Source organism: Nipponia nippon, unplaced genomic scaffold (assembly GCF_047370975.1).
Source record: "Nipponia nippon isolate SJK-2023a ecotype South Korea unplaced genomic scaffold, ASM4737097v1 scaffold_5, whole genome shotgun sequence".
NCBI classification, from domain to species: Eukaryota; Metazoa; Chordata; class Aves; order Pelecaniformes; family Threskiornithidae; genus Nipponia; species Nipponia nippon.
This window is the reverse complement of record NW_028262369.1, coordinates 90343885-90357397: the sequence shown is the minus strand read 5'-3', so window position 1 is coordinate 90357397 and position 13513 is coordinate 90343885. Positions and strand designations below refer to the sequence as shown.

Genomic DNA, 13513 nt, shown 5'->3' with positions numbered 1-13513 from the left:
GTTTCTCTTTTTGGGAAAAATCTTTCACCTGTGCTATTAACCTCCCTGGGAAGTTAGATCTTGTCCCTGCCCTGCGACCGACCACCCTGCACCTCAGCCAGCTTACAGGGACTCAGCATTCCCACCAGGCTCAGTGCTCAGGAATGACCTCAGGTGGGAGGATTAAGTGCTTGGCACTGCTAACTGCAACTGTACCTTCACCTGGACGCTCAGAAAGGTACAATATGTGAGGCAGAGAGGAATGCTCTACTTTCTGCTGGCACTGCTACATGCCTGTTATTTTTGCCAAGATTTATCCTATCTACGGCAATATCCAGGCCACTAATCTATTGTTGTAGCTCAGGCTAAGCTGATGCTCATTTTTAAATTAAACCTCAGGTGAAAGTTGGCAAATCCGCATGCGTGTGGCTTGTCTCTGCTTGCAATCTTGCGTGCACGCACCTTAGCGCAGCGCAGCTCCTCTGACCTCTGGCTGGTGGGGTTTTATTCCTGACAGGCTAGATGTGAACAAAATCATACCGAGCTGTGTTTTTACAGTTCAGCCTTGAGTCCCATCCCGCTGCCACTGAAATCAATGGAAAAACTCCCAACTTCGCTAGTCATATCAGATTAGCTTTGTTCCACAGACTGAAACAATCTAATAGATACCAGGTGTCCTCGATAGAGCTTGTGTGGTCTACAAGTAAGTGGAACATATTTTAAAAAGTCAAATATGAAACAGCTACATCACAGAACCTGTAATAACCCCAAACTGGTATTATTATCTATGGAGGACATGATCAGTATCTAAAATGTGACTTGATATATATTTATGTGATGCATCCTATAACAGACATGTTCTGGGGTAAACTCAGCTGCATGTTAAACCACTACAGAAATGGATCCATATTTATGCTCATTTCCACAAGAAAGCATGGCTCTCGTGTGCTTTTACTTAAGGGAGAGAGCCCCAAACAACCTTAAATTAATCCAGAAATCCACTTTAAATATATGATCCTGCATGTAAAAAGACCCATAGAAGCTAAAGGCTGCATGTGAAACCTCTAGGCTGCTGCTCTAACATTTAGCTCCCTTCTTGCTCCAAGCCGCAAACCTCCACTGTGAAATTCCCTACCTGCTTTTCCACAGTCATGGAGCCTCACCAGCTCCTCCAGTAGCACAGACTGGAGGAGATGACACAGCACTATAAATGTTCAGACCTGGGCTGCACCAAGACATCCGTCGCTGCGCAATGGCTGTAGCTGGAAAACATGCAAGGAATTTCCTTGTGCTCTCTCCTGGTGTGGAGGTAGCCCAGGAGCCTTGCCCGGCTCAAGAGAAACTCCCAATGCCCTGCTCTGCACCAACACGGGCAACAATCGCTCTGCCCACTCCAGGGCCTGATCCTGATTCACAGCACCTGCAGACAGGGGCCTCAGTGCAGCTCCTGCTTGTTTTGCCCAAGGGAGGACCAGAGCTTCCAGCCCAGGACCCATCACACAGGTACAGCCGGGTCAATAACCTAGGAACACACCAATGGGGAGATTCCAAGGAAAAATTCAGCCCTTCCCAGGGAACAACAAAAAAAAGTACAGATCATTTTTCTAATCCAATTAAAGGTCCTCAAATATGGTAAGGTCTACCCTGGTTCCCAGACAGAAGGATATCTCCTAGGGCTGTTTACATGCTGGTGCTCAAGTCTTCTGCTCTGCTCTTGCCTTGCAATTCCGTGCCCTGGGGGCAGCTTCCATGGATGTCCCTGACTACAAAGTTGGCCCAGAGCTCTTGTGGGCAGCACCAGTATCTGATGGATGGGGAGCTGGAGTCAGGAGGCTCCAAAGCTCCTTTTCTCCCTCTCTGCTAAGGAAGCAGGAGCAAGCCCCACATCAAACCTCCCTCTTCCATCCAAAGCCCTGACTGTTGTCTCCTAAGGGTTGATGGGCAGCATGTGCTTGCCCCCCGCCTGGCCTAATGGGAAGCACCTTCTCAGCTGGGGTCCAGGTGCTGCTGCAGCAGCCCCTTCAGAGGAGAGCACTGCAGTACCTGAGGTATCATATAGCTGCCAGTGGAAAGGCCCAAGCTGGCAGCCCTCTGCAGCAAAACTGCTGCTGGCGTCAGTGCCCGGATCTGAAAGTCAAAGGGTACGCATTTAATTTTTTTTTTTAAAAAGCTGCACCAGGGCTCAGGAAAACACCAAGCCCCATTAAAGAGGCATGATCCAACTGGTATTTCATTTGGTATCTGAAAATCCAGTGCTATTTCTAATCTTATCTTTTACCAGCCATCCTCCTTCATTATGGATTTTTAAGAGGCTTAAATACTTGTACTTTTCCAATAAAGATCTTGCAAAGTACGTTCAAGGGTAGCTTATTTTAACATTCATCACATTTAACAAGAGTTTTACCAGAGCAGAGAGAACGCGTAACTAATTGTTGGAAGATCTGGTCAAGTTTATTGTAACGGGTAACTGTCGGGCAATTATGATTTATTTATTCAGAGGGAGATAAGGCACGCATTGTTCTCTGGAAGAAAAAAAACAGGACTGATCTTAAAGTTAATATTATTTCCCATGCCTTCTTCAGTCTCTTTATAAACGAGGGGACCCATGAGAGCACAATCCTCATTGGCTCCCTTCACTCCAAATTTTTGGGTTTAAGCTTAACCTCTCCCCAGCCTGGCTCCGGGCCCGGTGAGGCCATGCAGGTGGGTCTCCTCCTCCACCTATTTCTTAAAAGATCTCTTGTCATGAGGGGACACCCGGGAGGGCCGGTGCCCCCCGCGGGGTCCCCGAGCCTCGCTCCCCGCCGGGGGCAGGGTAAGAAGGGGAGGGCGTTGGTGGGGTCTTTTTGAACTGACAGTCAAAAAAAGGAAGAGGGAGAGAGAAAAGTGCTCCGTTAGTGCCACGCTTCCTCGGGTCCCTGCGGCGCTTTCTCGGGGAGCAGCTTGCCCCCGCAAACGGAGGCAGCGGGGAGCGGGCGGGGGCAGCTCCGTGGGCGGCGGCAGGCACGGCAGGGCCCGGCACGGTCGGGGTGGATAGAGCACGGCACTGCCCAGCCCAGCCCAGCCCGGCCCGGCCCGGCCCGGCCCCACGGGGAGCGCAGCCCTTTCCCACACCCCACCCGCGCAAAGAGAGCCCGGCCCGGGCGGCCGCTGCGCCACGGGCGCCGGCTGAGACGGGTGGGAGGCGGCGGTGGCCCCCCCGACGCCAAGGGGTGCCCCGAGCCCGGCACCCCGGGGTGCTGCCTGCCCCCCTCTCCCTCCCCGCCTCCAGGTCGATGCAGTGCCCGGGTGACCGCTGCCCCGCGGCTCTGCCTGGCCCCGGGAAGCTCTGGGGCTTTGCTGGGGACCGAGGAGGGCTGGCGGGGCGTGGGGTGCCGCCGAGGGGGGGCAGCGCCCCGAGCTACCCCGGCAGCGCCCGGCGTCGGGGCTGCCGTTCCTTCTGGCGGGACCCCGCTGTTCCCCGAGCCCGGCGGCTCCAAGCAGCCCGACCGAGGATGAAAAAGGGGAAAAAAAAACCAAACCAAAACAACCGAAATGTGCCCCGGCCCCCCCACTGTGCCCCACATCGCCCTGGCGCGGCGGCTCCTCGCCGAGCCCCGGCCGAGCCCCACGGCCCCGGGGCAGAGCGGGGCTGCGCCCGCTGCCCGCACCGCCGAGCCCCCCGCGACCGCCCCGACGGCACCGGCATCGCCACGGGCCGCCGCGGGCTCGGCTCGGCTCGGCTCGGCTCGGCAGCCCCGTCCCGTCCCCCTTAACTCCGCGACGGCTCTGCTGCTGCCGCAGCTAACAAAGTTTTTATTCGCATCCTCGTTATCGCCAAACTGACAAAGTGACCACGAACAAACAAACAAACTCTTTTTAATGTAAGGGTTGCTCACCTGGTGCAGTAAAGATCAGGTCTCAGAGCAAAGGACTTCTAGACTTCTACTTCCAGCAAAGTCTGGTTCCCCGACTCACTCAGCCGGAAGAAAGAGCTCCATTAGCGAGTTTACACACACTCTTTTAAATCTGTTTCACAGGCATTTGATGTAGAGCATAAAGATGCACCTTGCGCTGCTGTCAACAGCCAGCCCGAGGCTGGGGCTCGGGCGCTACGTGCCCAACTCCCCAACAGAGGGAAAGTTACAGATTTTTTTTTTTTTTTTAAACTCAAAATTTGTAACTTTTTTCCTCCAAATTTCAGCCCTTCGCCATTCGGCAAAGTTTTTTCCAAACGGTTTTAGATTTAATCGGAAACCGTTTGACTTGTGTTTTGATCCGCCCGCCGCTCTGCCTTTATTTCTTGTAAGACAAAATAAAAGTTAAATCGAACCGGTTTCACCGACCAGAAGCCGGAGCCCCGGGGTTGGGGGGTGCTCCCGGCCGTGCCCCCCGTTGCCGGGACCCTCCCGGGGCGCGGCGGCGCGCAGTGAGCTCCCCGCCGGGACGCCCCGTCCGTCCCCCCCCCCCCCGCCGGGGACTCCGCGGGCGGCTTCGGACGCGGGTGGGCGGCCCGGGGGTGGGGGGTTAGGCCGGGGCAAGGCCGGTCCCTACAGCCCCCCCCCACGCCCCAGCCGCGATCGGCTCCGGACAAATACCAGCGCCTGCTTGGCGAGCAGAGCTCCTACCTCCCCTGGGTCACTTGTTAGCGCTGCCTCGGACCTTACCCGACGGGGAGGGAGAGGTGCAGTGCTTGGTAATATTCACTGTAAACCACTGCGAGATTCACTCACTTAATTCCGGCACCGCAGGGGGGGTGCGGAGGGAGCCCGGGGCCGGGGCCGGACCCCCGAGCCCCCTCCCCCCCGGCGTCACCCTCCGGCTCCCAGCGCCCTTCGCTGGGCGCCCGGGGGCCGCGCATCTCCCCCCGGCTGGAGCTGAGGCGAGGGCCCCCCGCACCCACGGCCCTCCAAGCAGAGGGGAGGGGAGCGGAGCCCTCTTGTAAAGCTCCCAGCCGTCGGAGCCCGCAAGATAAACATCATTAGAAATCATTGTAATTGGGATTGTGAAATCTGACCTCTGACCCGCCGGGCTACGTGTCACAACCGTGTCTGCTTTGATTCCTCGAAAGGCGGCACAAAGGAACAAGCTCCGTGACAGGAGGCAGCGGGATCTGCGCCCCGGCCCGAGGGGACCGACGGGGGGGACCACGCGTGGCCTCCCCCTCCTCCCCCGCGCCTCATTTGCATATGCAAAGCAGCAGGCCGCCGGGCCGCCCCCGCCCGGGGTGGGGGGGTTGGGGGTCGGGCCGGGGCCGGGGTCGTGGAAGGGGTTGTGCCCGGGTCTCGGGGTGCTTTGGAGGGAGAAAGGAGCATCGGTGCGTCCTTCCACCAGCGGAGGGAGGAGGGGAGAGGGGCCGGGGGTCGTCTGTTGGGTGTTGGCAGAGATTCACACCCCACAAACCCGCTGCTGCCTCCCGAGAGTCGGGTGGGGGGGAGCCCACCCTAATTCCCCATGGCAGGGAGGGAGGGGGAGGTACGGTACCGCTTGTGGGTGCCCTCTCCTGGGGTTTGGGGTCCCCGATCCCATCCGCCCCCGCCAACCCCCCAGCCCCGGTGCGTGTCCCCCGCCTCCCCCGCCGTTCCGCGCACCCCTGGTCCCTCTCCGACGGGGAGGACGCTGCGGCTCCTGCTTTGACCCTCTCGGCTCCTCGCAGCCCACCGCGGGGCTGGCGCTGAGCCCCGGGGGGGGGCACACCCGGAGAGCATCCCCCGCGGGGCTGTCTGCCCCTGGCACCCACGGGGGACGGGGGTCACTCGTGGAGCCTGCGAGGGTAAACCTGCGCTGGTCCCCTCATACGCCCCGCTCAGCTGCTCTCGCCGAGAAATCCTAAAAGAAAAGAAAGCCTGATTTGTTTAAATAATCCTCTTTAGGCTCCCCTTAATCTGCCCTATATTTCCCCCTTCGTCTTTATTCCTGACTTGTCCGGCTCAGCTGAGCTTGGCCGGACGCCCCACGGCTGAGGAATCCCCTCCTCATCTTCCTCCTCCTCCGGAGCCCCCCACCCTGCGGGCGACCCCCGGCTGCAGGTAGGCAGCGGGCCCAGGGGTCCGTCGGTGGGGCGGGGGGAGGCGGGGGGCCCCGGCAGCCCCCCTCGGCCCGGCACCGACGTCCAGCCTTCGCACCACCCGGGCGTCCCGCTGGCGGGGAAATCGAAGCGGGTCGGTGCCCTGTTCCCTCGGCGGGGCAGGGCCGGATCCGGCTCCCGGGGAGGATCAGACCCGATTTTTAAGCAGAAATGACATTTTTTCGCCTGTACAGCTCCAGGGGAGTGCGAGGCGGCGGGTACATGAGAAAGGCAGAGAACTGAACCGAGATTGGAGCTGGGGGGTCGGAATCTCTCCGCATCCCCCCGACAGCAGCAAGTGAAGGGCGACCGGGGAGTGGCCCGGGCGACCGGCTCTCTGTGGCCGCTTTCCCCCCGAGCGGTGCGGCTCGCAATTTGAAAGACGGTTTCTTTTCCTCGGTGCGGAAGATTTAATTTTATGTTTCAATCCCATGGAAAAGAGGAGAGGGAGAAAGAAATGCAGAACTTTAGATGGCGCTGTACAACGTTTATTGAAGCCCTGGGAGTATTCCCGGCTCCTCGGCCTGCAGAGAGGAGCGGAGCCCTCGGCGGGCAGAGGAGGGCTGGGCTGGGCGGGGATGGGGTGGGATGCGCTGGGGTGGGGTGGGCTGGAGGAGGGGTCCTGCCCCGGTGCGGAGGGCAGGGGGCTCTCGCCGGGCAGGGCAGCCCGGGCCTGCGCCTCCGTCCCCGCTCGGTGACAGCTAATGCAGCGCTAAGCGGGAAGAGTTAAAAAGCAAACAAAAATGGCAGAGGCCGTCTCCCGCTGCCCCTCTGCTCCCCTTCTCCTCGCACAGACGGAAACCCCCTAATGCCTCCGACGGGGCAAAGAGGGGAGGGAAAGCTGCGGACTCGATAGGAGCTGCAGGCTGCGCCGGCCGGCTGTGCTGCTGCGCGCCCACCTCCGCGCCCCGGCCCGCCCGGCCCCGCTCCCCCGGGGCACGGCCTCGGCGTTGCCCGGTCCTGCGGGGCGGCGGGGGGGATGCGGGAGAGGGGCTCCCGTGGCTCCGGGTCTCACCCCGGCTCCAGCTCTGCCCACTTCTCGCCTCCGCCCCGCCGGCTGCGGGCCTCGGGGAGGGATTCAGAGGAGCAGAAAGAAAGGAGAGGAGAAGCCGACAGACAGCCCCGTCGGGGGGCCCGGCGGCTCTCCGCCCGCCCCGGCGCCCGGTCTCTGCAGGGGCCGCGGGGAGCGGACCCCCAGCGCCCGCCCTCGGCTCCGCGGGTCCCCACGCAAGGCCCGCGTGGGCGCCAGGCCCGGGCACGGCGGCCCTCGATGGCCCGAGGACAAAGCCACGGGCACGGCCCCGGCCCCGGCCCCGGCCCGTCGGTGCCCCCGCTCCGGCGCCGAAGAGAGCCGGCCCCGGGACGGGGCGCAGCCCAATTTAACCGGGGTGGGTGGAAAAGCGGAGCGGGGGCGGCAGGCTGGGGGTCCCGCCGGCTCTCCACGACCCCACGGTCCCCACGCACACGGGGAAACGCGACCCGAGCCCTAGAAGGGGGAGCAGAGGGCAGGGGCGGGGAGCGGGGAGCGCTCCCGGGGAGCGGCGGCGCAGCGGCCGGTGCCGAGCGGCGATGGCTCCGCTCCTCTTCCTCGCCGCGGCTCTGCCCGGCCCGGGGCGAGCTCCTCGCTGGGCACTCAGTGCGGGAGCAGACCCTCTCGGAGCGAGTCGCGGAGCTGTCAGGCAAATCCCTTTTCAACACATCCCGGAGCTCAAAACGTCCCGACGGTTTCAGGCATTTTTTCCTGCAGGAGCTGGTGATATATTATTGCCATTATTACGAGGTGGTTTTTATTTCTTGTTAAAAAGGGAGATGCAGGAGGCAAGGCACGACCGCAACGGCCAAAGATAATTATTTTTTTTAAGAGGGTAGAAAAAGAAAAATAAAAAAATAAAAATTAAAAAAAATCGAAGGTCTCAGACAGGGTTTTAAACAAGGGACAAGCGGTTTAAAAATTGCTGCACTGATCCATCGAAAACAAAACCTAAATACGCCACCGAAATGGCACTATATACGCAGCGTATTGTGTATGTATATCTATATTTATTTTTTATATTTGTGTATATATATATACATATATATATGTGTGTGTGTATATATATATACACACAAACATCCATATACTAAAATAAAGAATTACAGCCAGCCTGGATCCTGAACACAGTCTACACTTTATTTCAGACTACAGATTTCTGAACATAATAAAATCTTTGGCTTGTAGCGGCGGGTTCAGTCTCGCAGTCTGTGGATCAGAATTATTTTTTTTTTTCCTCAGGAAAAAAAAAAAAGAGACAGAAATTCACACACACACACAAAAAAAATAAGATCAAACGAAAGATCAGGAAAGTCGGACATTTACTGTAAAACAAGAGTAACGGACATCGAAGGGAAAAAAAGAAAAGTAAAGCAAACAAAACGAACAAACGAACAAAAGAGAGGGGAAGAGAGAGAGAGAAGGGGAGAGAGAAACTGTCCAGCAAATAGAGATCGCTACACATATTTCTTACCTGAAATTAAATATATACAAGGTCATATGCTGTTTGGCTATATAGAGATAATTTTTTTTTTTTTTGTAACTGTTCATATTTTTTTTTTCTTAATCGGAGTCCTTATACTATGGATAGACAATAGATCTGCTTTTAAATAGCACCTGTCTGCCTCCCGGCCGGCGGGCCGACGCTGCGGCGCAGGGCTGGGGGGGCCGCGCCGCCTCACTCGCTCTCCTCTTTGTCCTGCACGGTGGTGGTGGAGTGGTTGTAGAGTCCCTGGGCCATGAGGTGCAGCGCCAGCCCGTTCTTGATGCCCGTCGCCTTCTTGATCTTGGCTCGTTTGTTCTGGAACCAGATCTTGATCTGGGACTCGTTGAGGCTGAGCTCCTGGGCCAGGCTCTGCCGCCGCTGCTCCGTGATGTACCGGTTCGCCTGGAACTCCGCCTTCAGCCGCTGCAGCTGCTCGGCCGTGAACGCCGTCCGCGGCCGCTTGTCCTCCTTCTCCGTCTTCTTCTTCTTCAGCTTCCTGGTGCGGGGGCCTGCGGGCAGGGCACACACACGCCGCTGGGCAGGGCCGCGCCGCCGACCGACAGACCGACCGACCGACAGACCGACCGACCGCCGCCCCCGCCCCGCCGGCCGCTGGAAAAATGGCCGACGGGCGAATTTCTGCCTGTCCCCTGTGTTTGTGTCCCCCCCACCCCCGCCCACCCCCAACCCCGGCACCGCCGCCCCGGCACGGCGGAGGGAAGGAGAGGGGAGGCCGGGGCCGGGCTGCCCGCGCATCCCCCGCCGCCCCGGCCCCGCCGAGGGGAGCGGCGCCCGCTCGCCCCCCGGCCCGGCACACGTCGGGGCTCCGCTCCGCCCGCCCCGCCGGGACCAGCCGCGCTCCCTCTGCACGGCCCGGGGCCGGGGCCCGCCGGCCGGGCAGCGGCTCCGCCGGGCAGTGCGGGGGGCGAGGGTCCCCGCGGCCCGGCTCCGGGGAACGGCCGGGAGCAGCAGCCTGGCCGGGGGCTGCCCCGGTCTCTCTTTGGGGGGCAACAGCCCCTCCGCAAGGCCGGCCCAGCCCCGGGGGGGCTTCCCCGCCGCCACCCCGGAACCCCGTCGCCGCCCCGGCCGTCCGGGCCCCCCGGCGGCCGATCCTGGCCGGGGGACCCCCGGCCCTGCCTGCAGCTCCCTCCATCAACCCCCGCCGAAAGCGGTGCCCCCCCGCCGCCCCATCCCGAGGCCGGGATGGGGCCGGCTGAAGTGCCACAGGTCTCGCCGGGGAAGCAGCCCGGCCCCGGGGGCAGCGCCCGGCCGGGGGGCCACCCCCGGTCCTCTGCACGCCCGCCCGGCCCGGAGGGAGCGGAGAGGGGAGGGAGCCCTGGAGAAACGGACCTGCGAAAATTCCCCGACAGCTGCCGGGCTCGGCGGGCGGCCCCGGGCCCGCAGCCCCCCGCCATCAGCAGCCGCAGCCGCAGCCGGCGAGGCCTCCCGGCCGCCGAGTAGGCCGAGAGCTCCTCTCCCGGCGCAGCCCTTCCCCGGAGCGGGGGGCTTCCCCGCGGCTCGGCGGCGGCTGCCGGCGGGAAGGAGGACGGGGCCCGGCGGGATGCTCCCGGGCTCGGCCGGCGGAGGGGCGGAGGGCGAGGGGAGTGGAATGGCTTTGCCCCTGCCACCTTGCAGCGGGGTGCCGGCGCCTCCGACCGCCGCAGCTCGCTCGTCCCCGGAGCCGGGAGAAGCGGCCGGGGCCGGCGGGCAGCTCCGAGCACAACAAAGAGGGCGGCCGAGCCGAGCCTGCCTCCCCTCGCCCTCCTCCCCTCCGGGCTGGGGTGAGCAGGGAGCCTCGGGGAGGGCGTGCAGAAATAATTCTCTGCCCGAAGAAAGGGGAGGAAAGGAAATAAAGGCGCAAGTGCAAAACGCCTGGCGCACGGCGGCCCTGGGAATCGGTAGCGAAACGGCCGTGGCCGGGCCGGCCGGGAGCGAGGGCCGCACCGTCTGACAGCTCTATCACTCCATCAATCACCCCAGTCAATCAAAGTGGCTTTTCTGAGTTTCGAGTCGCTGGACGTGTCAATAACGGGGGATGGAGATGGCCCGGCCGATAGCACCGCACCGACCGCCGGCGGGGAGCAGCCGGGCCGGGCAGCGCGGAGCGGGGCCGGGGCCGGGGCCGGGCAGCCGCCGCCTTCCCCGCGGCCCGGAGCCGTTCCCGGGCAGCTGGGCCCGAGCCCCCCGGGCCGGCACAGGGGAGCCCACCCCGGCCCCGGCCCACGCTGGCGGATCCCTGGCTGCTGGCCTGGGGTGTCACGGGGGGAACCCTCTCTCCTCGCCCTCCGCTTCTTTCAAAAAAATTTACAATTAAAAATTGTAACTAACGGTGAGAAAATAAGTGGCTGCCGGGGGCAGCCGGGAGAGCGTAAACAGCGTGAAAGGGGCGGCAGAAGGGGCCGGAGGCCGGGAGGGCCGAGCCGTCGGCTCCCGGCGGGGCGGCCCCGGGCAGAGGCACGTCCCCCCCCGAGAGCCGGGCCCCAAACCACGGCGGGGAGCACCGGCTCCCGCGGCAATGCGCGGCCTAAGGGCCTGCCCGGCTCTGCCTCGCCGCAGAGGCCCCCACGAACAGCCCCTCCGCCACCTTCTTAAAAAAAAAAAACCAACCCTTTTTTTTCGCCTTCCGAGAAAATAGCCCCCCACACGCACCGCTCAACATGTGGCTCAGGTCTTCCCCCCGCACCCCCCGAAAGGCCACCAGCACCCAGGAAAAAATATAAAATAAGGAGGAAAGGGGGAAAAAAAAGCCCCAGCCAAGGGAGCAGCCGAATCCGCTGCATGTGTTCGCAGCGCTCCCACCCCACGCCGCGCTGCGGAACACCCAGGGCTGCGGCAAGGCGGGGCGGGCGGGGGGCAGGGGTCGCTCCCCGCCGGCTCCCCGCATGGAAACGCGGCCGAATCGGGGCCCGGCGTCACATTCAAATTTGGGAGACTCGGAGGAGGAAAAGGGCGGGGGGGGGGACACGCGTTTCCTCTCGCCCCGGGTGACCCAGGACCCCCCCACGCCTCCCCACGCGAGATCCTCAGCAGGCCGGGAGCCAAAGCGAAGGGGGCAAGAGGGGAAGGGGGGGGGGGCGACCCTGTCACGATTTTAACAGCTCCCAGATGCGCCGCGGTTCCTTACCCGAGGACGGTCTGTCTGAATACCTAGTGCAGTAGACCCAGGCAGGCCACACCAGCGGCTGTTGCGAGTCGGGCTTTATAACAGGTCCTCCATTATTAGAGCCCATGAGGAGGATGGCGGGGCTGCCGTGCTCCCCGTACTTCGCCGGGTGAGTCTCGCCCCCGTCGGCGGGGGGCTTGGCCGTCCCCGCCGCCGCCGCCGCCGCTACCGCCGCGGCGGGGCTGGCTTTGGCGGCGGCGGCGGCGGCCGCGGGCGGCGGCGGCGGCGCGGAGCCGTCGGGACGGCAGTTCGAGTCCGGGCAGAGGAGGGAGGGCGGGTTGGGCGGCCGGGCCAGCAGCGGGTTGACGTTTTCTCTACCTGAGCTCTGCCCCCGGTCTCCGTCCCGCTCCCGGCTGCCTCCTCCTCCTCCTCCTCCGCCGCCGGCTGGCGCGGGCGGCTCCTTCTTGCAGCCGAAGTCCGGCCTCAGGATGTTGTCGATGAAAAAGTTGGTGGTGCGGTGGGGCGGCGGCGGCGGGGGCGGCGGCGGGGGCGGCGGGTGGCGGCGGCGGGGCAGGGGCAAGGGGCAGGGCGCGGCGGGGGAGGCGGGCGCGGGGCTGGGGGACACGGGAACGCTCTCGCCATCGCTGCCGCTGCCGCTGCTCGCCGGGCCGGGCGCCGCGTCTCGGTGGCCGTGCCCCTCCGGCGGCTCTTCCATGCTCAGCCCCCGCCACGGAGATCGCTGCCTCTTTTCCCCCCCACCCACCCGCTTTACGCCCACCCCACTTTGCCGGTGGGTGGCGGGGTGGAAAAGGGGGAGGAAAAATTAAAAAAAAAAAAAAAGAGGGAAAAAAGAAGAAAAAAAAGAAAAAAGAATAAAATCCACTTGTTGGGCTGGAGCTGAGATTTTTTTTTCTCTCCCCCTCGCACGGATCCAAAAGCGGGGAGACACTCGAGGGCTTCTTTCCCCCTTCTCCCGATCAGCTTATATTTCCACCACCAAAAAAAAAAAAAAAAAAAGAAAAAAACCAAACCCAAAAAGGTGTGCGGCAACACCGCGCCCCCCCCCCCCAAAAAAAACACCCGCCCCCCGAAAACCCGTCAAAATCTGCCCATCTCCCCGCCGCCGCCGCCGCCGCCGCGGCGGCTCCGCGCTGCCCCGCTGTCACGCTGCGCTCTGCCCACGCCGCGGGCTGCCGGAGCCCTTCTCCGCCAGCCTGGTGGTGCACGCCGCCCCGGCCCGTTTATTATTATTTTTTTTTTTAATTCTTTCTTTTTTTTTTCCTCCCTTTTTTTTTTTGTTGGGTTTTTTTTCTATTTGAAAAAAAAAAAAAAAAAAAAAAGGCCAAATCTCTGACAGCTCCGGTCCGTGCAACAAACTCTCCCTAAAAAATCCCTCAGCCACACTTTTTTCACTCGCACCGGAAGCACGTGAGGCGGCCCCGCACGTGGGGGCGGCCAATGGGGCGCCGCCGCCGCCGCTGACACCCCACGCCGCGCCCAATGGGCGCCCGCCGGGCCGCCGCCATAAATACCGACGGGCGGCGGGACGGGACGGGACGGGACCCGACGGGACGGGGCGGGGCGGGGGCCGCGGCCGCACCTACACGCGGGTACCCCCCAACCCCCCCAACCCAGCCCCGTGAACTTCCATCCCCGCCGTGTCCTGCGTGGGCCGCCGCGGGCGGCGGGGGTTTGGTCATCGGCCGCTTTCCCAGTGCCCCCTCCCAGTAATAAATCCCCCCCCCCAAAAAAAAAAAATCTGTGGGTGCTCTTTTTTCCTCTTTTTCTTTTCTATTCTCCCGCCGCAGGGTTAGGCGGCGAGCGGGGTAGGGGTTGCCCGGAAAGGAAACTTTTTTTTGGAGGAATAAA

General features: G+C 62.2%; 1 protein-coding gene across 1 annotated transcript; it reads right to left on the bottom strand.

Annotated features, from left to right (window-relative positions):
- Positions 1–8174: 8174 nt before the first annotated feature.
- EN1 (engrailed homeobox 1) lies at positions 8175–12359 on the bottom strand. The gene is made up of 2 exons (XM_087733300.1): positions 11666–12359; positions 8175–9050 (listed from the first exon to the last, which is right to left on the bottom strand). Exons 1-2 carry the CDS (start codon positions 12357–12359, stop codon positions 8734–8736), a joined length of 1011 nt encoding a protein of 336 aa, XP_087589426.1. The 3' UTR covers positions 8175–8733.
- Positions 12360–13513: the final 1154 nt, after the last annotated feature.

Bases quoted from the DNA above. Each gene is read 5' to 3' on its own strand.
- EN1 (XM_087733300.1), bottom strand. From the start codon at position 12,359: ATGGAAGAGCCGCCGGAGGGGCACGGCCACCGAGACGCGGCGCCCGGC. The intron at 9,051-11,665 runs GTAAGGAACCGC...CCCTGCCCGCAG, and splicing joins TTCAGACAGACCGTCCTCGG to GCCCCCGCACCAGGAAGCTG.